Source organism: Centruroides vittatus, unplaced genomic scaffold (assembly GCF_030686945.1).
Source record: "Centruroides vittatus isolate TY-2023 unplaced genomic scaffold, ASM3068694v2 contig_1683, whole genome shotgun sequence".
Taxonomy (NCBI): domain Eukaryota; kingdom Metazoa; phylum Arthropoda; class Arachnida; order Scorpiones; family Buthidae; genus Centruroides; species Centruroides vittatus.
The window spans coordinates 161,026-188,641 of NW_027121024.1; the positions used below are offsets into that span (position 1 = coordinate 161,026).

The 27,616-nt window shown below is 35.5% G+C and overlaps 2 protein-coding genes across 2 annotated transcripts; one reads left to right on the plus strand and one right to left on the minus strand.

Annotated features, from left to right (window-relative positions):
* The first annotated feature begins 7,162 nt into the window (after nt 1–7,162).
* Nucleotides 7,163–26,238, plus strand: LOC136969001 (acetylcholinesterase-like). Its single transcript, XM_067263071.1, has 3 exons — nt 7,163–7,169; nt 10,984–12,442; nt 25,898–26,238. The coding sequence occupies exons 2-3, from the start codon at nt 10,992–10,994 to the stop codon at nt 26,046–26,048; spliced, it is 1,602 nt and encodes a 533-aa protein (XP_067119172.1). The 5' UTR covers nt 7,163–7,169; nt 10,984–10,991; the 3' UTR covers nt 26,049–26,238.
* Nucleotides 21,075–22,999, minus strand: LOC136969019 (uncharacterized). Its single transcript, XM_067263094.1, has 2 exons — nt 22,477–22,999; nt 21,075–22,387 (listed from the first exon to the last, which is right to left on the minus strand). The coding sequence occupies exons 1-2, from the start codon at nt 22,883–22,885 to the stop codon at nt 21,183–21,185; spliced, it is 1,614 nt and encodes a 537-aa protein (XP_067119195.1). The 5' UTR covers nt 22,886–22,999; the 3' UTR covers nt 21,075–21,182.
* Nucleotides 26,239–27,616: the final 1,378 nt, after the last annotated feature.

Consider the following 27,616-nt stretch of genomic DNA (forward strand, 5'->3'; position numbering starts at 1 on the left):
GTAGGAAATAAGGATTACAACGGTGCCACTTTTGTTACATTTGGATAAAAATCTCAAAAGTTACGACCTTTCGAAATTTTCGGAATTTGGATTCCGAAACACAATCGATTGATCACCTGATTGCTCGACAGGATCTGATGTGCATCACCCCTGTGAGTACGCTTCTCAAATTTTATTACATTCGGACCAGTAATAAAGAAATTTTATCTACTTTTGGCGGAATTACGTCGTCACTTTGTGGGCTTCCGGCTGCAATTTTGAGAAAATTGTTGTACAGTTTTTGTGAGGACCGTAAAAGTTAAAATTCGTACTAAGTTTCATCCCATTCGGTTTAGCCAAATTTGAATTATGGCGATTCTATTAAATTTTCCTGCACCTCAAGTTAATGTTCCATGGCGTTGCCATGGAAAAGGTTATTCTAGAATTTAAAATTCTATTTCTAATTATTCTATTTAATATTTCTATTTTAAAATTATTCTATTTCAAAATTATTCTATTCAAAATTCTAGATTACAAGCTTATTTATTATTACATTATAGTACTTTTACATCATATATACACTACAACATGACTGAGTCTGGAAATTTGTTAGTCTCAGCTACCCGTTCCGCGGCTCTTGAAGTAATCTCAGAGCTCAAAGGATATATTACAAAAAATTCAACTGCTAAGTTTTCGACATCTAAACATACAGATTACATTCTGGACTGTATCAACCGGGTTATCAATATATATGAACAAAGCTCTACACTCAAACTGTTACATGAAATCTCAAGTAAAATTGACAAAATGTGCGACAACTCTGTAAAAAATGACAGTATACTAGTTAAGCAGGACGAGGTCCTTGAACGTTTAACTGCTCTTGATGCAAATAAAAATGTCATTACTAATAATACACCTAAACTGTACAGCACGGCTCTCATGTCCGAAAGTTATGTTTCTATTAAACAGAAGAAAGCGCCTACAACGAGTAATGTTCTCTTGATTTACGATGCCAGCGATGACAAAAGCAGCGATAACGTATGTAAACTTGTAAAGGATCGTGTTAATCCTTCAAAGATTAAAATTGGAGTGGATAGAGTTCGTCGAATTGGCAATGGGGGAATCGCTGTAGAACTGGAGAAAAACGAGGACATTGATATTCTTGATACGTATATCAAAGAACATATACCAGAGGTTAACACTAAACTTCCTAAAAAGAAGAGACCTCATCTGATGATTTTTTCCATCCCTAAACATGCTACTAAGGAAGAATTACTTAGCAATTTGTACCATCAAAACGAGTCATTACACTCCTTGTATTCTGAGGAGGTCTTTACTAACGAATTTCGTCTTAAGTTTACCACTTCGAAAAGACAAGGAGATTTCCAAAACTGGGTTGTTGAGGTATCCCCATCAATGCGTAGACTTATATTGCATTTAGGGAAATTAAATATTGGCTGGTCACGCTGCAGGGCTGTAGACTTTTGTCCAGTCCTGCAGTGTTTTAAATGCTGTCGAAGAGGTTTAATCCCTCACGTGCAAAATGGTCTGAAATTTTTGATTATCTTTCATCTAAGATTATTTTTTCGGATTGTGATGTAAGAGAGGAGGCTAGACTTGCTATAGATCAAGTTATTGGGCATATCAACTTAGCATGTAACACTTTTATCCCCAAGACCATTCCTAAGCGTAGACTAGTTCCCTGGTGGAATGAAGAGTTATCTGCACTACGCAGAACTAATACTCATTTACGCCGTAAATACAAACGCTGTCGCAATCCTTCTCTCAGACAAAGGTGTCGTTCTGAATACTTGCAACATCAACATATTTACAAAGATCGGATTATAAACATCAAATTGCAATCTTGGAAAGACTACTGCTCTCGTGCCTCAGAGAACCCTTGGGGCTATCTAACAAAAATGTGTACTGGTAAACTAAAAAAGAGTACTATTCTTACGACAATTTGCGCTGGAAATTATAACACTACAAACTTAGAAGATACCGTAGAGACCTTACTTGACAAGTTTTGTGTGGATGACACTGAAGATGAAGATTCTATATGGCATAAACGTTTGCGAGATGCTAGGTCACTTCCATTCTCTTCCTCTAAGATTGATCCCTTTTTTACACATAATGAGATAGACTCAGCCTTCAGAGAGTTAAAAACAGGCAAAGCACCTGGTACTGATGGTTTGACTGTCGATATAGCAAAAATGTTATGGAAAATTATTCCGACACAGCTGTTTCAACTTTATAATATGTGCTTGCGCCACGGTGTCTTTCCAGAGCTATGGAAAATGGCACAAATTGTCCCTATACCTAAATCGTCCTCTTCTCAAGATCTGAGGCCTATATCTCTCTTGCCTATCATGGGAAAAGTTTTGGAAAAGTTAATGACTAATCGCCTCACATGGCATCTAGAATCCTCAAGCAAACTCAACAACTTTCAATACGGTTTCAGACATCAGAAATCTACAACTAACGCTATTGAAACGGTGGTACAAAAAATCCAGAGCCTATTAGAAAATAACACCTATGTTCTTGGACTGAGCTTGGATATAAGTAAGGCTTTCGACTCAGCATGGTGGCCTTTGGTCCTTCATCAGCTTAGGACCTTTGATTGCCCAAGTAACATTTACCAACTCTTTAATGATTATCTTGATAATAGAATTGTAACCTTTACTGTTGGTCACCTTTCTTTTCACCGTAATGTCTTGAGAGGATGCCCCCAAGGCTCAGTTTGCGGGCCTTTACTATGGATTGTACTTTTTGATCGATTTCTTTGTCAGGACTTCGGACAAGACGCTCTGATCGCCTATGCGGATGACGCTTTTGTTCTCTTTGGAGGAAAGTCCCGTGCTGACTTGGAAACTAAAGGGAATCTTGCATTGCAAAGAATACACGATTGGGGGATAATGAATAAACTTTGTTTCAATGCCGAAAAAAGCAAGGCTATTGTGTTTAGCAAACCAAGAAAAAGGAATCTTTATGCACGTGTTCCGACTCTTCGGATGGATGGCAGACATATAAAGGTGGTGAAAGAACTTAAATACCTGGGGATAATTCTAGACCATAAGTTGTCTTGGAGTAATCATATTGATTATATCACCAGACATACTGGATACATCATGCATGCTTTTGCCAAGGTGGCTAGGACGACCTGGGGCCTTAGCTACAAGGCTATGGAAACAATTTATGACAGCATTTTTCTACCTGTTCTAACTTACGGATGCGGTACCTGGGGCTCTGCTGTTGAAAAAGTACACCCAAAAAGAAAGTTGATTTCTGCACAACGTAGAGCTCTGCTGTTGATTACCAAGGCATTTAGAACATCTTCCAACGCAAGCTTGCAAGTACTTGCTCGCAAACCGCCAGTCGACAAATACATAAACTATTTACATAAAATCTGGTCGATTAAATGTGGTAATTTTTCTGCTTCAGTGTCAGACCTCTTCGATGGGGAGTCTTGGGAGGAAAACATTCCATATAAATATGCCATAAGTCCTTATACTAACTTTAGATTTAATGAGGTTTCTTCTACTGACTGTGTCATCACTATTTATACCGATGGTTCGAAGTGTGACAGTCATGTTGGGGCAAGTTTTGTAATGTACCGCAATGAGACTGAAATCTTTTGCAACTTATTTAGACTCGGTTCACTCTGTAATATTTTTCAAGCGGAACTTTATGCAATTTTGCAAGCAATTAAGTGGTGTGAAAGGGTAGCCAATAATACTAAAATTGCGATTATTACTGATTCACTCTCATCTCTCTCTGCGATTAGGAGAAAGTCTGCTCATCCTTTAGTATTCAATATACAACAACTATTAGTGGATACAGATAACGAATATTACTTTCAATGGACTCATTCTCACTGTAACAACTGGGGCAATGATCGGGCAGATGAACTTGCCAAGATGGCTGCCGAGGATCAGAATATAATTATCAGTTATAACAAGGTCTCCACAAAAGTGCTGAAAGCCGTTCTATGGAATCAAATGATCGAGGATTGGCAAAGAGATTGGAATTTAAATACATCAATAACTAGACAATTCTTTCCTGACATCAAAAAATTTTTGCACAACACCTGGATCGCTGTTACTCACCACTCTGTACAATTTTATACCGGACATGGTCGTTTCAATTCTTATCTTACTCGTTTCACATCACACACTAATAACCTCTGTCCCGTTTGTAACGTTATTGATGGTAGTTTACATTATATTTTTGAGTGTCCTATGACTGAATGTGAAAGACACTATTTACGTGCTCTTCTAATCTACAAAAACCGTTCTTGGCCGTGTGAAATACAAGACCTAACTATGGATAAGGACACTCATGATTTACTTTACCAACTATTTGAAAAATATTTTATAGTCACACCTATCTCCTGAGTCTTACTCATTGGAAAGTTTTAAGAAGTATAGAAGAAATGTACTCGTTTTCCTGGACAGTACATCTGCAATTGACTGTAGTGTTAGATTATATTTTGTTACCTTATATATACTAAGGATATGTAGTGTAAATAACTGTTAACACTTTTGTATATAGCATATCTCTTATGAAAAATATTGTATTGGTTAATGTTAATCTATATGTTATGTTTGTAGCTATTCCGATATTTTACATATTTAAAATTATCATTGTATTTTATGTACAGAAATTATGTTATCTGTAATACCTTACAGTTTGTGATATACTAGTGGTGGAATGTTCAATCTGGGCAAACTCACATTGTAGGGGTTTTTACTGTATCTTACGCGAAATGTTTCAAATTTATGGGTTCGTGTCGTAACCTTTTTCCGGTTGTTATATGTATCTGAATTTCGTATTGTTATCAAATGTTACCAATTGTCACCAACGGTTAATAACTTTGTCTCCTTTTATTTATTCGCATATCATCTGATTTAGAAATTGTTCTCACTTATTGATGTATCTAACTAATTTATGTAAACCTACATTGTCGAGCTTTATTGTATTGTACGCTAAATATTCTATTCCTACAGATTTTATTGCAGCTTCTCTAAACTGCTATATATTTTAATATTGTAATTGTTAATACCTCTCGTCTATTAATAGCATCGTTACCCCTCTTGTTACTGTAAGAAAATCTGTTACCTGATCTAACATTCTACTTTGTACATATTGTATATCCTTGTTCCTTGTATGTAACCCTGATAATGCTTTGCGAAATCAGGGCATATAACTCTGTTATGTTAATTAAATCTAATGAATGAAAAATGAAAATACAATAGCGATCTTATCGTTTTTTTTCCAAATGTAGTATAGAAATTTGTAATAAGATACATAATGCAGTTATAATGAAATATTAATTTTAATTAATTCAAAGTACGTTAAAATATGAAAATTTATATTTTAGAAACTACAAGGGAGGGTCATTGGAAGCTCTGCTTCCACCTTCCAATGACGGCACGCCATTGCTATTTAATTAGTTTCATTCACGACAGCGAGTGATGGGGATGCTTGTTTCTTTTAAACTATTTGATCGAAAAGTTACATAAAATTAGAGATGCATAATCATCCGAAATTATTATTACAATTTTGACTGGAAATCACTGGATTTATGCAATTTTAGTTTAATTAATGTCGTATAAAACTGACTGCTCGTACAAATTTTCTTAAAACATGCAACTCAAAATACCCCCAAAATGGCGGCTCAAGAAGTAGGTCACGCGTGTCCTGACCCTCTTATACAGACCTTGATATAAACTACTGGCATGTTGCGCCCTCTGTCAGGTTATACCATTGTTGGTCGATCTGTATTCCATTCGATATATTTACTAAATTGTTATTATTATTACTGTTATATTTTATTATTTCTACATGCTCATTAAATTTATGTTTAAACGATTTTTAAAAAGTGTTTCTTGTTTTTTCTGCTCGCGTTTGTTTTGTTACATATATAAATTTTGTTTTGTAGCACTGAAGAGGGGTCGGAAAAAATAATACTGATCCGAAATGAATTTGTAAAAAAGCAATAGAGGAGTTTGAACCTGTTAAGCTGTGAGACAGTCTACCGTCAATATTTTTCGGATTAAAGACTATTACTAGATCAATATGTAATATTCTTTTGTTTCTTAAGTGTTGCGTAGCAAACGGTACTGCCACTGCTTTATACGTCATACATGTAAGTAAAGTACCGTTTACTGTGTATTATTCATTTACATTTAAGGAGTAGATGTAAATATGCGTTATGTAATCTGTGGTAAATATGTTCGACAGCATTACGGAGCGTTACATAAGGTGTGATATTGTAAAGTGTAAAAATAGTATTACGTAATTTATGGACAAACCCCTTTAATAGTTAAAGTTTTTAGTTAGTTTAATAGTTAAAGTATTTAATAGTTAAAAAATAAAGATACGATGTAAAATTTTACAGTGCACACTTTGAAAAAAATTATCTGTTAAAATATGATACTGACTGAAATTATATTAGATTCCATTTTATAAAATTACAACAGAAATTATTCTATTATCTTAATAGTATATTATGCAATTAGTTTATAATGTAGGCAATTATGGCATAAATAGAAGTTTGGCACGAATGGGCCCATATCCATAAATGTCATAATCGTTAATTATAAACGAATTGTCATACGGAATTTTATGGTTAGACCACACATACTTATGGAACTCAAAATCGTGGATAAACACAGTGTTTGTGGCACCAGTGCCATAAAGCTGTGCCACAAACACTTTCTTTATCTATGATTTTGAGTTTCATAAGTATAGTATTATAAGCGTAGTCAACCACAAAAAATTTTTATGTACATTATGTGAATTTTTATGTACATTATGGACAGGCTATATATTTTTAATTCATAAATTTAACTATAATTTTGTTTTATTTGTGAAACAAATTTAATTATATGGATAAATTATCAGTAATATTTCTATAAAATTAACGTAATAAAAGATACAAAAAGTAAGACAACATCCTGTAAAAAGCTGACAAATGTTTTACATGGTAAAAAGGAAATTAAGCTTCCTTTAAATTACACATTATCTTGATTTTCTCACAACATCTGGCCGATTGATTCATCATATCATCCCATCAGATGATACGTATTGCAGGCAACGATTGGAGGAAATAAGATGTAAAAGAGCAGGTTTCCAATCATTCGGGACAGTTCAATGGAAATATGCCATACAACATGCCAAATCTAGAGGTACTGTGTATTATGTAAACTCTCTCTCGTTAATTAGTTATTTTGTAAGAATGTTTCGTTTTCCATTGTTTAGCTTATATTTAGTCTTTCTTTGTATGTTATTTTTCCATATATAAAAGGTGTAGTTTTGTATAGGGCTCATTTCCTTCCGTACGGACATGCAATAACCTACGATTGAACTTCCCCGCGATTCTCCCCACTCAGTGAATAATTGCCCGCCAATTTAGCCGTCCACTGACAAAGTGGGCGGATCTTTCGGTCCGACGCCGACTACGGGTACGAGTGACCTTTCATGACCTCGGATTCCCACATATTTTATATACCGTTGTACATAATACAAGATACAAACTACAACATAGTATTTACAAATAAATGATAAATTTAGATGCCACAAACGATACCCTACTTTAAAGTTAGATTGTTTTATCAGCAAAATGTTTAGTTTAACGCATAAAATTCAGTTATAGTCCTTTATTAATTTTAAAAAATCCTTTTTTAATTTTATGGAAATTTTTAAAATAATTTTTAATAAAAATAATGATTTTCTTGGTGAATATTTATTTTACATTTTACTTCTTAAATTATGATTGTCAGAATAATCAAAAATCATTTTATCAAATAACTTTTCGGCTCTTCTATGTGCATATTCTACTTGTAATGAATGCAAACAGTGTAGTGATTCTTGGTAGAGACCGAGTAAATACAACCAAAAAACACTAGCGCCTCATTAAATGGAGTTACCCCGGCGTTTTATCTAAACGTGAGCCAGTTTCCTATAGAAAATCGTCCCCGAAAGCATTAAACGAAACTAGTCATTCTCTACTCTTAGTACTAACATTCTGTCATTACAAATTCCAACTGGCCACCAGTGGCCGAGTGGATGAAATTACTGTAAACCGGTTACGATGCGCTTTTCCAATGGGCTGCCCAGTGAAGTCTTCGTGGTTTTCTTCGTGTTAATAACACCTAACAAGAGGCCAGTTTCCCATAAAAGATCTCTTGGGAGACCGCTTCCTCCTCGGCAAATCGCTCACGTGTCGTGTTGCCGTGTACGAATAAAATAAAATCAAATATCAAAATCAAATACTTTTACACAAAATCTTATAAAAGATTTCGTACAGGTATACCTCGAGTTACGTCGTTCTCGATTATACGTCGTTTGTCAAAAAAGTACAGGCAGTCCTCTACTTACGAACATTCGACTTACGAACTATCGAAGTTACGAACAAAGCCGACAGGTGGCGGATTAACATGAGCGTGAGTAGAGTACAGTAATACCCCGAACTTACGCGATAGGTGGGACCGAGCGATAACCGCGTAAGTCGGGGTATAACTTCGCATATAAATACATACAAATTATTTTTAATTGGGGCCGGAGACTAAAGAAAACAAATTTAGAAAAAAAAAATATTTTATAAAATCTTAGATATTGTTTCCATCTCAGTGAATTTAAAGATTGAGCATTTTTCACAGCTTCGAGAAGTTTTCTTTGCCTTATGTAATTGTTCTGACCGTCGATTCCGGTAGATCAAACTTCTTTGCCAATTCACAAATTTTCATTTTTGTATCAAGTCATTAATAATGTTAACTTTACATTCCAAAGATAAAGTTTTTCTTTTCTTTTTTGATGCAGAAGAATCAGTTCTACTTCGTTTGGATGACATAGTAGTCTCTCAAGTCTCCGTAGATATAACAAACACAGAAATAAATAACACAAAATAAATTGTAGCTATGCGTCGATTCCGCGTGACATGTCCGAACATGTAAGCTGACCAATAGTGTGGGGCGAGTGAGTAAACAAGAATTGAGTGGCACTCAAACAAAAGACGGATCGTCGAGATTTGAAAATCGCGTAACTCCGGGTTCGCGTAAGTCGGTGTAGCGTAATTCCCTATTCACACTGTATACATTTTAAGCCAGCTTAAGGTATGAAATATGAACGGAACTGACTTAACGTTAAACCGGTTTAACTACCAACAACCGGCTCAGCTTAAATCGCTTTCTCAAAGGAGCTTAAGTCGCTTCAATCTTTCCACGAGGTCCGCCACAAGTTCAAAAATAATGGCGGAAGCAGATGTGCAGGTACAAATGTTCGAACAAGCGATACTCTTCTCTATTAGCATGTATATGCTGCTTCGGTACAAGAAGTTTAAATGATAATATAAATTTCTTGTTTACGAAAAAAAAAAAATATATATATATATATATATATATATGGATTTTGACAGAAATATATATATATATATATATATTTCTGTCAAAAATCCATTCTTATCACAGTTCTATCGCTAAAGTGATATAAACATTGAGAGAATCGTGCTGCCAACGACAACGACATCACTGATAATAAATGTTTATAATTCCTAACTAACGTCTTATGCTCTTTAAATAAGTTATTTATAATTTAAATTACTAAATATAAATTAATTTATGATGATTTACGAAAAATAAGCAAAAGTTTGATTTTATTTAAAATGTAATATTGAGTACACCCACTTGAGGGCTAAGCGAATAATTCGCTTTAATTACCTAGTGTGAACGAGTAGTTAATCTTGTTTTCGACAATGCGACTTAACTTTGCTTAAATCTTAATCCCGCTTAAAATGTACAGTGTGAATAGGGTATAAGTCGAGGTATTATTGTACCTAAATATCAGAGTAGCGACACACGAGTCATCGCCGCCATGTTCTGTCGATCGACTGTCATCACGTGGTCTATGGGTTTACATTAGGAAATGACGATTTTTTGTAGTTTAATAAAGCATTTTATTTGTAAAAATGCTTTATTAAACGGCAGAACATGGCAGCGATGACTCGTGTGTCGCTACTCTGATATATAGGTACTCTAAGCGTGAGAGGTAGGTGAGAGGCTCTTAGTTCAGTTTGGGCTGTAGTCGTGTGTCAATCGTGTGTGGTGTCATTTGTTTACTATTAAAGTGCAGTTGGTTATTTTTTTTATGTACAGTCAAGTTTATTTTTAAAGTTTTACGTTAAAAACATTTATAGTACATACATATGTACTGTACAGTACATGTGATTGATTTGAATTTATACTCTCTTTTAACAATCTTAATTCAACATTATTCAAGTAGCCTAAACATTATATAATTGTAAAAACAACGTTATATTTGAGTTTTTGCGCCAAACATCGTCTTTTCGAGTTACGAACTTTTCGACTTGCAAACGACCTCTAGGAACGGATTAAGTTCGTAAGTAGAGGACTGCCTGTATATGGAAAAATAAAAATCAAGTTTAAGTCATTTTATTCGACTTTACATCCGTCCGCCACAAATGTTGAAGTCGTAATATCACTAGAAAAGCGTTAAAAGCACATAAAATCATATTAAAATATGTGCATTTACAGTAAATGTTAATATAATCATCATAAATCCTAGACAACGAAACATGAAAACATCTGTGTTTCTGTGTTGTCGTCTTATTTAGCGGTCTTTAAGTGCTCATTATTGGCGTTTTCCACCGTAGTTTCGACTTACGTCGTAACTACACAAGTAAATTCGACATACGTCGTTTTTCGACTTACTTCGCCTCTCCTGGAACCAATTACCGACGTAAGGCGAGGTATACCTGTATATCGTGAGAACACTGAAGACAATTTATTAAAACTACAAAAGAAATTCTATATTCAGGATAAACTGTTGAAAAAATTACACTAGACTTTCTTGAATATATTTAATGAAAAGTATGGTTTTCAACCGACACTTTTACGAAATAAGAAAACGTATGCAATAAAGAGTAACTTATTAAAAGAATGTTATTGTTCTAAACAAACACTAAAATCATTATTTCTGTTACAGAATTACAGATGAAGCTCTCAACTTTCGTTAGAAGTTCTTTGGTAATTTGGATTCTATTTCAGTACATTCAACTATGTGCAAACACATCCATCAAAGACAAAATTACAGGAATTACGATTAAGGTTGCGGATAAATACATTAATACTTATTTAGGAATTCCATATGCATCACCTCCTGTTGGAAATTTGCGATTCAGTGAACTTCAACCAGTTGAAGAGTCGGATTTTGTTTATAATGCAACTCGAAAAAGCAACTCATGTATGCAAAATTCGATATTTCAGGAGGCAGAATGGGCGAATTTTCAAGGAATGGAATTAAATGAGGATTGTCTGTATATTAATATTTGGATTCCTGCTTCGAAAACGTGCGGAGAATCATTCGCTACTATGGTTTGGATTCACGGAGGAGGTTTCAACTTCGGATCCGCGAATATGGATTTATATGATGGAGCAGTAATTGCGTCCATAGGAGAGGTTATCGTAGTTTCTTTCAACTATCGTCTTGGTGCATTTGGATATGCAAATTTCGATACGAAAAATGCGGCTGTAAATGCGGGAATGTTGGATCAAGTGATGGCCTTAAAATGGGTTCACGAAAATATAGAAGCTTTCGGGGGAGACAAAGATTTAATAACTATTTTTGGCGAAAGTGCAGGATCTATGTCAGTAGCGCATCATCTCATTTCCCCAATGTCTAAAGGATTATTCAAACGAGCAATTCTCCAAAGCGGTACAAACAATCAACCAATATTTACAGCGAATCCTGAAGCTAATCTCGAATTAACCTCAATGATGGCTAAAGAATTAGGTTGTAGTGATGAAGATATATTAAAATGCATGAGAAACGTGAAGGCTTTTGACATTATATCTTTTGAAAAAGAATTCATGCAAAGGAAGAAGACTTTTGCAACTTTTCTTCCTCAAAAAGGATCTCCGTTTCTTCCCGAAGATCCATTCGAAAGTATTCATAATGGAAAATTTCACGATGTGGATATTTTAATCGGAGAAACGAAGGACGAAGGATCTTCATTTCTAATTGCTCTAAAACATGAAGATCCGTTTCTTTCAAAATCAGAAGCGGTGTCGATTCTCGAACAAACTTATAGCGTGCGTATAGAATCTGTAAATAGCATTGTGCAGGAATATCTTGGAAACAATGCAGATGAAGTTTCTCTTACAGTTTTAAAGCAGACGATTCAAGCAATAGGAGACGGAATTTTTACCTGTCCGATTTTTCATTTTTCAGAGAAGTATTCCAAGAACAATAGGAAAGTATTCCATTACATCTTTAATCACACTCGCATCAAATCACCAATAAAGAAATGGATGGGGGTACCTCATTTTGAGGATGTATATTTTGTTTTTGGGGAACCTCTTGTCAGAGTAAAAGATTACGAACCAGAAGAAATGAAATTCAGCAAAAGAATAATTGAGTTATGGACGTCATTTGCCAAAACAGGGTAAGATATCGTAGTGAACTTTTAATGAACTTTTGCCTGATTTTTTTAAATGATTATTTACCGGCTGTAAAAATTTAGATTTTATAAAAAATATATACTTACTGTAAAATTTAAATAATACAGTAAAAGCGACTGAAGAAATTTATCTTTTATAATAAAAGCCCGTTTTATCGTGATTACTCGTTATTACGGGCGAGTCCGTAATAAAGAATAGTCTATTATTATACAGTAGAATAACATTAGAATGGATTTTGATAACGGACCTCGAGGCCCAGGTGCAAAATTAATGTATTTTACCTCGTTCTAGCGGATCTGTTACCTCGAATACAAGAGGTAACAGATCCGCTAGTATATTGTAATATCGACTTGTCGATATAACAAAACGAGTACTGAATGGTGTCACCCGGGTGTTTCGTGGGCTCCTGCTTCGATTGACTCTGCGGATAAACTTTGGATTTACTGGTGTTAACTTACATTACGTTGGAATACTGATCAATTGAGGATCACAAAATCGTTTTCATCATTGAAATCAGAGCAACGGTTCAGGAGAATTAGCGATTTTCGCAGTCGCGGTCTTTACCGCTTCACGGAGGTCCCGTGAGTCTTTTGCTTTGACTTAAACCTGTTGCTTATTTATTTATTTTTCTAGTTTTCCTAGTTTTATAGTTCTATTTATTTACTCTAGAATTGCTTTTCTCATGTCTACTTCCATTTTGTTAAAATTGGAGAAGTTTTAGCGCTTTTAATCGATAAATTATCTTTCTCTCTTGACCGTTATAACGGTTTTGTAACGGTCATTTTGATTTTCAATTCGCTTGGTAAAGTGAATTATGTTGTTTACTAGGCATAATTAGACGGTTTTAAATGTTCTTTTCTTTTATTTTGTTTTTTTTTATTTTATGACCCTTTCTCGTAATAATGCAATTCGCATAGGTTCAATTCATTTTAACATGTTTAACTTCTTAAGCGATCACGATCGAGAGGGCTCAATGACCCTAGTCGCTAGTTTGTAAGTTGTTACTCAGTTTGTTTCTGTCTCCGCCGACTTGATTTTATTCTGAGCACTCAAGTGAGGATTTTCGTTTTCTCGGCCACTCAAACTGGTTTTCTTCGATCATCCGACTCATTTCCGGTTCCAGGTCGCTGAGCCGGGGTTTATTTATTATTTATAATGGGACGCTCCGGCCTCTTGGGCAGGCAGCGATCGGGTGTTCTTTTGCCAAGATCGTTGGTTTACTGCCCCCAAATTATCTTGGGGCTGTGTGGCTTCTATTAACCACAAAATACGACTGCGGTTCCGTCGTAAAGCGAGTCGATCGACTACTACGGCGTGGAGTCCAACTCTTTTATTCAAGCGGTCTTAGTTGGAGACCGATCACACTAGTCCTCTTTAGGCTTCGGCTTTCGACTTTTTACTTTTATATTCAGGCGTTTTATTGTTTTATTCTTGGACAACTCGTGTTGTTTCCGGGCACCCGAGGATCTCTAGGGTGCTTCTCGTGTCACTGGTTGGCCATTCGCGGGTCTGACAAGAACATTTTAGTTAGGGAAGGGTACTTGATTCCTGAACCATTTGGGCATACTACAGACAGGAAGAAGCCACTGTGACTTTGAACTGTGTTTTATGGAATCAACGATACAGAGAATAAACATGGCACATGCAACCGTCCCGATAGAAAATCTAGAAGAGACTATTTTAAAGGAAGCAGGACAGAGAATGGGTCGAATTCTCGATTTATGTCCTGAACTCACCATCTCTTCCATCAAAAAAAGAGAAGAAAGAAGAGAAATTCGAGAAAACGTTACAAAGCTATTCGGAGCACTGAACCAGATGATCGGAATCATCAAAGAGCTCAGAAATAGCAAAAGCGCACAACAGGACAAAACGGAGATGATCACGACGTACGCCGAGATTTTAAAACAAGGAGCAAAACCAAGTAATAATACTAGAACAATTAGTAAAACAATAAACAAGAAAATAAACAGCGAGGGAATGGGAGGCAATCACGCACTCCTTATGTATCCAACACAAAAAGAAAAAGGAACACAGCCTGACATGGGAAAGATAACAGAAGAAGTGATGAACAAAGTACAACCACACAAGCTGAGGATAAGCGTTAAGTCAATTAAGAAGATAGGAGGAAACGGGGTGTGCGTGAGAGTGGGCAGTGAAGATGATGGAGTAAAATTGAAAGAAGCAATAGATGGAATTCGAGAAGTAAACGAACACATAAAGTGCAAACTCTCAACAGGGAGAAGACCTAGATTAATATTGTTAAACATCCCAAACACTGTAGAAGATGAAGAAATAGTGGAAATGCTGTATGAACAAAACGACAGCTGCAACTCGATCTCAAAAGAAGAATTCCTAGCAAACACTAAAATCAATACTACATTTAATAAAGGACGAATCAAACCAAACTGCAGACATGTAGTGATTTCCGTTTTACCAAAAATAAGAGGCACCCTGATAGCACAAAAATATGTCGCAATATCCTGGGCAAACGTTAGAATTGATGACTTCATTCCGATAACACGTTGCTACAGGTGTTGTGGCTATAATCATCTTGCCAAAGATTGTGAGGATGGCCAAAAATGCTCGCACTGCTCAAAAGGACATAAATACAGAGATTGTAAGAAAATGGATAAACCCCCAACATGTGCGAACTGTAGAAAAGCGAATAAAGAACTTCCCGAAGGTAAAAGATGTTCAACCGAGCATAATGCGCTAAGTGGAGAATGTCCAGTGACACGAAAAGTAAAAACACAAGTAATCAACAGAATCGACTATGGACTGTAAACTGATAAACGAGCACACTCAGTATTATCTGCGAAACACAGATGACATTAGCATTGACACACAGGATAATCAAGAAAAATAATAACCACTCAGTGGACACCCACAGGCAAACCGAACAGAGACAAGGAGCCAACGATCTATACCGCACAACCATAAAAATTTTACAGATAAATGCACAGAAAAGTAAATCTGCTTGTTCTCTAATAACACAAACTGCAAATGAGCTGAACGTAGATCTAATAGCTATACAAGAACCATATACAATTAATAACAACATAGTGCGATTTGGAAACTGGAGAATTTTACAGACCCACAATAAAACAATACCCAAAAGTGGTATAATAATTAGAAATGAGAACATCGAACTTGCAATGATTCCGCAATTATCTAACGAAAAATTTACTACTGCAGTAATATATCAAAAACCACAGATTTACATAATAAACGCTTATCTTCCCCGGATGAGGACGATGACACCTGTGTCAGTGAACTAAAGGAAATTATAAGGAAAATTGACAACAATAATATAATAATAATGGGGGATATAAATGCTAAATCGCATATTTGGTTCAACCTCCGAGAGGACAGAAGAGGAAGAATGATCTCTGATATCATGGACGAACACAAGCTGATTTCTGTCAATATGACCCATAAGCCGCTTCCGCTTGTCTCAGACTAGGGAGTTGTGGTTACTGCTCTCTGTGTTTTCGATTGGATTTTAGCGGTCGGCGGGGATTACAAATTAATATTATACGTCGTTCGAAAGAGGATACTGAGAGAAATCTGTGAGTGTGTGTCTCATTTATTAATTTCCGTGCATTAGTTATCGAGTTACGTGTGACTAAAGTTTTGTTTTGTTCGGCCCGCATCGGGCTTCCTGTTTGTTTCCGGTCGAAATTATAAACGGATTTAGTTAGCCCTATGTTTGTGGTATAAGTGTACTAAATTTGGTATATGTGTATAAATTATAACCAAAGTTATTAAGCTCGAAACTTTGACTGTGTAACAAAGAACCGCGTGTTAACGGTAGTACGCCGATCGGCGTCGGTAGCCAGCCGGCGTGGCTTAGCTGTTTGCGTTGGAACTGGAAATTGCTTAATGAGGACAACATGACAGAACCTACAGCACTGGACGCAACTAACAAAAAACATAGGGAATACAGCATTAAATGTGGTCATATCCTGAAACTTATGTATGAATACGGCAAAGACAAATTAGATCCAAAAAATGACTATATTAGTCATCCAGCGGAGGACATAAAAGTTATAACTCAAGGCGACTATAGTGACCCAGCCCAGCACCAAACCTGGAGCGTATTCACAGATGGTGCAAAAAATGAGAAAGGCACGGGAGCAGCCTTTGTTATCCAGGACACCTCCGACAACTTTGTTAAGGAGGAATATCATAAACTTGAGGCCCACAGCTCGAACAACCAAGCCGAGCTGTGGGCAATGATGAAAGCAATGGAGGAAATTACTAAAAATCCTTATAGGTATCATGGCTCTGTTACCTTTCTCACGGACAGCAGGTACGTTTTAAGCGTTATAGCAGGATCCACAAAACGAACAGCAACTGGAACCAAAGTCCACTATATGGCAGCGAACTTACAGAGACAAAAAATGGCCAACTTCGCCTGGATCCCAGGACACAGTGGCGTACCCGGAAACGAAAGAGCGGACACTCTAGCCCGGAAGGTCACGAATATTCAAGTTACACCATCGTTTGGAGCCATCCCGCATACTTATATTGCAAATCAACTTAGTCTCATTATTCACAATGATTGGCAGGAGGAGTGGTCTTCCTCTAGCACAGGGAGACTCACGTACGATTTCATCCCTTCTATCCATGATCGTATTAACATGCGGCACTTCATTCCTTCTTACTTCCTAACCCAATGCCTCACCGGACATGGGAATTTCCCAGCATATTTGAAAAGATTTGGCAAGAGTGACAGCGATGTGTGTGAATGTGACAATACCTCAATCGGCGACGCTAAACATGTTCTGCTAGACTGTCCAGAACACGACAACGAACGTCAAAAACTCATAGACTATTGTCTTAAGAACGGCCAAAATTGGCCCCCCGCCCTGGACTTTATGTGTAAAGATAAGGGTGCTTTCAGTCACCTATGCACTTTTGTAAATAACTGCCCAGTATACAAAGTGACGAACTCCGCCGCTAGGCGACCCCCGACCCTCGTCCCTTCTAACTGATTGGGGCTGGCCAACGTAGTGGCCTCGGCACCGGATATTCTCGGCCGCCACACAGTCGACTCGTCGTACGATACTAATCATCAGACGCAACTGAGCCGTCAACATCATCGTCATCATCGTCATCATCATCACAACTTCAAGAGATAACCAAGAACTTAGCGGCTGACTTCAGGCCAATCCAGCGTGCAACCATCAGCAGATTAATTTGTGTATCGTGGAGCAACCGCAACTGCCACATTCAGCATGTATCAACTTGTAAATACTTGTACATATCTAATTGTATCTTCATTTGCCTAAATGGCCCACTGTATATAATCTTGTTTGTTTTTCTATCAATTGCGATGCATGACGCCATGAGACCCATACATCCTTACCTTCCTTCTTAACACTCCTATCCCACTCCCATCCCACTTCCCCTCCCCTCCCTCCCCCCACTCTCCTCTCCCTTCCTCTCCTCTTCTCTTCTCTCTCTCCCCACCCACTTTTCTCTTCTCCCTTCCCTATCAGGCTAAGTTGTATAAACAGCCAGATTGATCTTTACTTACCTGTACCTGTCAATATGACCACTATACCTACCTTTTACACTGCCTACGCTGAAAGCTGGGACGATATAGTTTTCACCACGGAGGAACTGGAGCATAAAATACTAAACTGCGAAACTCTCATGCGGCCCTCGGGAAGTGACCATCGCTATCTCCTAACTGAAATAAACAACTTTCATATTGGCACAAAGACCACTGGGAAAAAACCACGAAGAACAACAAACTGGGATCTTTTTAAAGAAATATTTGCCAGCAAGTGGAGACAATTTCAATTCCAACAGATAAACACAAGTATAGACATGGACAATTATGTGACACATATCACCGAAGCACTACAAACAGCTGAGATACAATCAACCAGAATCAAAATTATCAACACCAAGAAAACACCATGGTGGACCAACGACTTAGACACAGAAGAAACAAGTCCGAAGACTAAGGAGAAAAATGGTAAGAAACAGTAACAAGGACAGGCAGCAACAACTAAAGAACGAATATAGACAGGCATTAAAGAGATTTAAAAGACTAATAAACAAGACACGATCTAAGGGTTGGCAGGAGTTTTGTGGAAAGAGTCATACAAAAGACCCCTGGGACGTTCCCTTCCAAGTGGCTTTACGGGGAAGGAAGAAAACGCATGTACCGGACATTACCAACGAGAATTTTGATCAAAACAACTTTGATATCACTCAGAATATAAAGACAATATTAGACTACCACTTCCCCAGCGACAACCCGGATACTGATACAGACATTCACAGGGAAATCGGAATCGATCACAGTAGCTGTCAAACCCATACAAATGACATTTCCTTTCCTTTTAGGGAAGTCCAGAAGGCTATATACACACTAAAGAATAATAAATCACCAGGATTGGACGGAATTTCAGCAGAAATAATGAAGGCTGCACACACAGAAGTCCCAATTGCCTTCGTCCTTCTTTATAACAATTGTCTCAAAATAGGCTACTTCCCTGACAATTGGAAGATAGCAAACGTTAGATTTATTCTAAAAACAAAAAACGCAAACAGCCCTGAGCAATTCAGACCCATCAGTTTATTACCAGTACTTGGGAAAATTTGGATGGCTAATTCGCTTGTGCCACTAACTATAGGTGGCGTATGAATCGACTAAGATGGCTGCCATAAAGGGTATAGCGTGCCTGTCAACATAGAAATTACAAATGCGAGTCACTTGTGTGTTAACTTTTCTCTCTATAGTGAAAACGTTTTATCCGCATTCTTGTCCGATATAAACAACTACGAAATCAACTAGGATTAATACCATAATGATTTCACTTTGTGACATTTTAGAATATGTGGGTGATAGAAAAAGATGTCTTATAGAAGGAGAGGAAATGCTAAAACAGATAATTTGCTGTGGCATTAAAGAAAAAATATATAAGACAGATGACGACGATGGTTGCCCAGTCGAAATAGAAGTTTTCGCTCTCTGCTTATCTAGTATTGTTTCAAAGAAACCTCACGAAATTACGTTAAATATCAAATGGAGTTCAGAACTCAATAAATATTTGATGACATCTATAAAGTGTACTTGCATAGCAGGAGAAGCAGGATACTGTAAGCATTCAATAGGGACACTGCTTCATGTAAACAGGTAAAACACTCAAATATTTAACTAATAGGTTAGTTGTATTGGCATGAAGATATAAATAAGTACTTTTCTCTTGCAGGTATGGTAATACTTTGGAAGATCTGAGTTGTACTGATCTTGAGCAGTATTGGAGCAAAATGTCAAGCAGGTCTGATGGGAGATATGGAGCTTGTAAAGTTGAAAATTTGTGCCATGTCCAGACAAAGGAAACAGAAATTCTTTCATTAAATGAAAGCCAAAGAGATGCTATCAGAGAACGATTTTTTCAAGAGTTGCCTGATTCTGCTTTAGCAAAGCATTCAATTGGAAGAAAATGCTTAGTAGCCAAAGCTGTACAAAGTTCAGCTGATAATATTGCACCACATTGGTCAATATTAAAAGTAATTGAACACTGTATGGACTGTAATAAATATTTGCCTAATATAAGTGATCATCTTATGCCTATTCAGGATTCAATGTACTACAGAGAAAATATATACAAAAATAAGAGAGAGATAGAAAACATTTGCCACTTGACAATGGAACAAAATAATGATTTATGGAAGAAAGAAAGAAGTATTAGAGTGACAGGATCAGTGTGCTATGAACTATATACTTATGGAAGGAGGAAAAATGCAGACTGGGAAAAGAAGTTAACAAATATATTTAGAAGCAAATTTAAGGGAAATGAAAATACAGAGTATGGTAAAAAGTGGGAAAAAACAGCACTCACATTGTATGGAACACTCTATGGTTGTGATGTCAAACAGTTTGGTTTGATAATTTCACCATTACTGACATGTTTTGCATTTTCTCCTGATGGGATTGTATTTAACGATGAAAAACCTATCAAGCTGCTTGAAGTAAAGTGCCCCAAAATTGGTGCAGAAAAATCTGCAGAAGAAATGGTGCAATCTCTTAAGTATATAGTACACGATGGGCATGGCAATTACAGCTTAAAATAAAATCACAAGTATTATGGACAGGTACAATTAGGTTTGGCTATATTAAATTTAAATTCATGTGATTTTGTAATATTCAGTAGTAAAGACCAAAGCCTTAAAACCCTTGAAGTTTTAGCAGACTATAGTTTTATTTATAAATTGACAGAAAAGCTACTAAATGATTTTACCAAAATTATTTTTCCTTACCTATGCAGTCATAATTCTTAAATACAATCTTGCTTTTTCCATCAGAAATCACTTTTAGAAGAAAATACACATTACTTTGAATTTTATTAACTTATAACAATATTAGCACCCAATTAAACAAATACAACAAATTAAAATAAAGTCATTTTCTTTTATTCAGTATTTTATTCATAATTTGCAAAGAAAGATATTTTCTTACAGATTTATGCAAAATAATTATAGAGAGTTAAGTACTAATAATTTTATAAAACATGTTATGTTATGTTTTGTTTTGGAATAAAATGTTTTGTCCTAACTAGTGTTTGAGTTCTTTATCTTACAAAAATTGAAAAACAAAAATGAGTAAGCCTTATTAACTATAAGATTATAAAAACAGTATTAAATTGCTGTTTAATACTGCTTCATTATATAGGGTCAAAATGAAAATGCTCACACCACTCTTCAAAATTTGTCATCACCCAATATTGGTCTAGATAAATTTACCACACCACAAATAATGGTTAGAATTTTGTCAATATGTGGCAGTAAAGTCCAGTCTAATTTTTGTTTTAAAATAGCAAATAGTTTCATTCTCTGAATAGCACGTTCAACATGTACCCTGGCCTTTGCTATTTCTGCAGTCTCCAGTGCATCATGCTTACTTAACTGATTTTGCTTTCTTACAAACGGTGGACGTACTAAACCAATAGCTCTAGCAGAACAAGCATCTTCTATATGAAAACCTTTATCCGTCATTACTTGATCTGCATAAGGATCCAGTAAATTTAACAAATTTGATTCCTCAAATATGGCTTTGTCAGATGCCCTACCTCCATATGCTTTACTTAAATAGGTGATAAGACCAGATGGGGCAATTCCAACTAATACTTTAACAGTATGCTTACCATAGTAATGGGAATAAGTTAATATTCTGCAACTAATACACTTTGGTTTTTCAACCAAAACTTCAGTGCAGTCCAAAATCACACGAACTTTGCTGTATTTTTGAAAGCACAAAGGTAAGTTTTTCATTATCTCTTCTTTGGAAGGCCACACAATCGCAGCACCTAATACTTGACTCAGATAAGCAATAATATTGAAAAATATTCTTCTACATGTTGTCATGGAAATTTGAAATAAAACTGAAACACAAGCAAAGGGCAAGGCCAGTTTTAACTTCATCATAACAAGAACAATTTGGACTTTAGTAGATATTGTAGTAGGCTTATAAGCAGTATTGTTGGACTGCAACTCACTAACACAGGCAGAGATGGTATCAAGCATTTTAAAACTGTTTAAACCTGTGAGAATATTCAATTCATTGTCTGATTTTATTAAGTCAAACACAGTAAATTTTAAGTTTGAATCTAAAAGTGTATTCACTTGAATTCCTTTTTCCATCAAAATATCCCTCTCCTCCTGAATGTTGGATTTTTCACTTAAATTTAAGAGTGCTGTAGCTGCATCTTTTTCTGCTTGTGATACTGATGTCATATCTTCATCCTCCTCTATTTGTGATGTCATTTGTTGATCTGTGCATGCACAGCAGTCAATAGATGATTTAGACCAGGATGTACTGGGCTGTGACAATTCCAAAACGTTGGTGTCATTATTAGATTGATACGTAGATTTTTCCTTGATAGTTTTCTTATTTGCCGGTTCCAAACCTAAAAATTTAGTGATTTCAATCATTATAAGATCTTGTTTTGGTATAGCCTTATTAAAGAAATGCATCTGACAAAATTAAGAAACAAACCTTTATTCCGTATTTCTTGTCTTTTTTGGGCACGAATGGACCTTTGCTCAGCAATCTGTTTTGAGGTGGTTGTATCAAACTTCCTTATCGGTATGTTTTTAGTCGGATACGAATTAGGTTTTAAATAATGCCGAGCACATGGTAAACCTATGAAAACGTAAGTACCATATGTGATAACAGTTAAAATATACTTATAAGAAATGTTTTTATTACCTGGCAAATAGTAATCGTCTTTGTCAAAATGCAAACTGCAAACGTACATAGATTTCGTTGATTGCTTTCCTAACTTTAGTTTTATTTCCCACTTTTTTCTCAGTAATTTATCTTTTGGGAATGTGTGCATATGTACTGAGTTTGATGTACCTTTAGACTTGCATCCAAATACACAGCAATACTTATTATTTACCATTGTAGGTTAAATACTTTCTAATTCTTACTGTCCACAGACATACATTATACCCATAGTAGTCGCCATTATGTAGTTCGCGCTAACACCGGTAGATGTCAGATCGATCGTTGGCACAAGCGAAATAATAAACAGAATTTATTTCCACCTCCAGAAAAATTGACAAACTTAACGAACAGCAGTTTGGCTTTAGACAAGGACGGTCAACAATCCAAGCCGCCCTCCGGGTAAAAGATTTTATAACAAATGCGTGGGAGAAGGAAGAACACGCCATGATAATTTCCATTGATTTTAAAAAAGCATTCGACTACTTGTGGTGGCCGAGCGTATTTAAACGGCTTAACAAGACAGAATGCCCTGCAAACATGAAAGAAATACTTAGGAATTATTTACGTAACAGAAAAGCAGGCTACTTTTCTAATAACATTAACATTATAAAGCAGGTTACCAGAGGATGCCCACAGGGCTCGAGAAGTGGACCAGGCCTCTGGAACCTGGCATTCGACAGCCTGTTAGAAGAATACGACCAAACAGCAAGAGCAAAGATACAGGCTTTTGCGGATGATGTCGTTCTAATGATAGCGAACAAGAATTGCAACAGGCTAGCAGAGGAAAGAAACAGAGCCCTGGAGAAGATAAACAAGTGGAGTCAAACACATAAACTGGAAATAAATTATAAAAAATGTGAGCTCATGGTGTGTTCAAAAAAATTAGGAAGAGGACAACTTAAAAAACAAATTGGCATATATATCAACGGAAACAGAATCAAAAATGTGAACGAGATGAGATACCTGGGCATCATTTTCGACAGGGCGCTCAGCTGGAAAGAACACATAAATAAAATCCACCAAAGAATGCTTGAGAAAAGCAACACACTCATGCAAATTTCTAGAAATGTCTGGGGCTTGAACCACCGGTCAGGAAGATTGATATACAGAGCGGCGATCGAGCCTGCAATCCTGTATGGAGTACAGGTGTGGGGCGAATCGGCAAACAAAGTTGAAACGAAAAGAAAACTACGATCAATACAACGGAAATTCATGATAAACATTTGTAAGGCCTACAGAACGGCCCCAACGGATGCATTGTTGGTTCTAGCAAATATCTTACCAATAGACCTCAGGATCAAACAACTCGTATGGGAATGGTCCTTAATAAAGGAAGACGTTAACAGCTTAAACAGCAAAGAAATAGAAGACAAAATCAAGAAGGGAAAATTGCCATCGGGCATTGGTGAACTCATTCAAAAAATAAAGGAAAATCAACTGGAAAAAGCAACGAAAAACATGGACACAATTAGACATCCAGCGGAAGAGATCAGTTATAAAGCAGACATAGAACAGACACAACAACCAGGAAGAACAATGGAAAATTTTTACGGATGGATCAAAGAACGCAGAAGGCTCCGGAGCCGGAGTAGTTATATATGACCCAAAAAATTTTAAAACATATCAGGCGAGTTTAAAAATGGCTAAACATTGCACAATAACTCAAGCGGAGCTCTGGGCAGTCTTCAAGGCTTTGCAACACGTAGACAATAAACTCCAGAGTTTTAAGGGACGAATAAAGGTTTACACAGATAGCAGAGTCGTAATCCACACACTGAGGAATCAAAACGGAAGGACACAACTGGCCAACGAACTTATTGAACTGGCCCAGAAATTAGGCAAAATTAAAATAATAAAATTCCAGTGGATCCCTGGACACAAGGGAAACGAGGGGAATGAGATGGCGGATAAGTTGGCAAAGAGAGCTGCATTAAAAAATCTTCCAACAACATATAAAAGAATATCGCTCAATATTATCAAGAACAAAATCAAAGAAATAGTCGAACAACAATGGCAGGAAGAGTGGGAACACTCCACAACTGGAAGAACCCTATACAGACTTCATACCAACAACCAACAATAAACAAACATACAGACATCTGAGACCCAATTATGAGGTCACACAGTATCTGCTAGGACATGGAAATTTCAACGCATATCTTTTCCGCTTCGGCAAAAAAAAACAACGATAAGTGCGACACCGATACCGACAAAATAGATGATGTCTCCCACTATCTCTACGAATGTAGCAAATATGAACACCAACGAGAGAAATTCCAAGGACAGTGTGTTATAGCTGGATCTAATTGGCCACCAAAAGAGGTGAATTGACTCAAAACAGAACCCTATATAGGCATCTTTGCAATTTCATTAAAACAACCAGAAAGCTATCGTCACCAAAGGAAAGAAGAAGCGAAAATCATCGAGAAGATAACCCAATGAACAGTAGACTGACACTGACATCTCAAGAAGAGACTGGCAGACATTCGGAATAGCATCTGGTTCAATACAACAAAATTTATATTGTGTAAATAATGTAAATACTATCAAATGTTAAGCTTAAATTGTTTAAATGTTTACCTTGATAATCGCGTTGTTGGCAAAGTAGCCACAATTGTAAATTTTATGATTTTTGTATTCTAATTTTGCTATTTTGTTTTTTTAAATATCGCCGGGTTTAGGCAACTCATGTGATCCCCTCCGACTTCACCTTCTATCCTTCCCTTTACTCTCCGACTTTTATTCTTCGCTTTTTTCATTTCTTTAGGGCTAAGTCTGTCAGCAAGACAGACAGCTCTCTTAAACTTTACTCTAAATAAATAAATTAAAATATCGACTTGTCCATTACTGTATATAGATACCATGGACAAAGTTGGAGAAAATTTCAGTTGTAAAGCATATAAGACAGATTTTTATTAAACTTGTAAAAACAATCTCTGTCTATCAGTAAATCTAAAATATTAAGTTAAAGTTTATTGTTTTCTATTATGATCCATGGCTTTGATTTACACAAGAAATGCAAAAATCCTCGCTCATGAAGAAAACGAAAGAATAAATATACATAATGTGAAAATCTACGTCAAAAGTATGATTAAAAATGAATTCTACAATTTTTTTATTGTTTTTATATTTATCTTTTGAAAAGATATTCATTATTCTTTCTATTATTTTCTTTTTGTTACTTTAGAAAGCCTTCGTATGAAGGAATGGAAGAAGAATGGTTAGAATTTGATGAAAAAGAAAGAAGATCTCTCTCCCTTACTTTAGGAAATATTCATCTCACGACAGCAGAAGAGGAAAAGTGCAATTTTTGGAAAGAATTTTATGATTATTATTAAACATTATAGAAACATAGGAAATTGTGATTATAGCTAAAATCTGTACGTTCAAAAAATTTCATTACAGATCTATTTTTCCACATTTCTATTGTTGTATAATTTCATGCAAATATTGTTAATTTACACCAAATGGCATTGAATTTTCAAGTAAAAATTATTTAAGAATAAATAAAAACTTTATTCATCTCAATTTTTTTCTGATTTCTAATTAAATCAAACCTTTAATGGTCCTTTACAATGAATATATTAATACTTGCCGTAATTACTTAAATGGATATTTTAGATTCTACTGATTAATTTATATTTATTCATATTCTCGTTCCATTACCTTAATATTATTGAAAGTAATTTAAAGGTTTGACAAAAGTTTCTGAATTTTGAGCACAAATTATCGATTTTTGATAAAAATTTCATTATAATCTATAGGAGCTAATTGAGTTTTCTATACTTAATTTATTTTTTCAACTTTATGTAATAATTACGATAATTTATTGTGTATAAGGTAAAATATACTATTCAAAAACAAGTTATTTCACATAATTTGTATGAACTGAAATTAATAAAAATAAAAAGGTTAATTAATCCTCAAAATATTATATATGAAGATAACTATATAAATTTACGGGGATGGAAGAATTTTTATATTAAATTTAAAGATACTTGGCTCTAAATTTTGAAAAGCACTGCTTTAAATTCACCTGCCATATTTTGGTATTTATATTTAAATATTTTATATAAATGCTTTCATGTTTCATTAGATATTCCTATTCTGTTTCACGTGTTTCTATATTATAACGAACTGACAAAACTTACTTAATTAGCAACACAATCACATTAATTAATTTACCGAAGTATTAATTTACCAGCGAAGAAGAGAATAAACGACTAAAAACAACTTTTTAATTTATTATAATAATAGTATTAAATAATTTTTTGACTTTAAACTTGCCTCTTAACCAGTAATAAACATTGTCTATCTTATCATTATCTTACTTGTGGTTGTCACTCCTTTTTCAACATAACAGTTACTGAAAACACTCTATAACGTCAACACCAATAACAAAATTGTTCTAGGCAAAAAGTTAATGTAAGCATCAATTTCATTTAATTATTTGTAAGCGTTATAACTTCTTTTTACAAAATTTCAGTGTTTTCATATATCATGACTAATTTAAGTGCTTTTATAATATACGATTAAGTTATATTTAGCATGGACCAAAAGTCAATATACCAAAATAATTGGTTTCTGTTGATTGCATATTAGCATCTGTCATTCATTCGCTTCTAATTAAGCAACTTGATGTTCTGTCTTATTGGCAACATATGTTTGATAGTATTATGCAGTATATTATGCATAAAACATTTTCCATTAACATATATTAAAATAACAATATTTAATCTATATATATAATCGAGACGAGTTGATGACAATAATAATATAATAATTAATAATAATAATAATCAGCGCAGAGCCCAAACGGTAAGGAGTTGAAAGTTAAAATTTGGTACACAGTTAGGGTACGTCACGAGGACGCACACTAAGAAGGGATTTTTCGAAATTCCTCCCC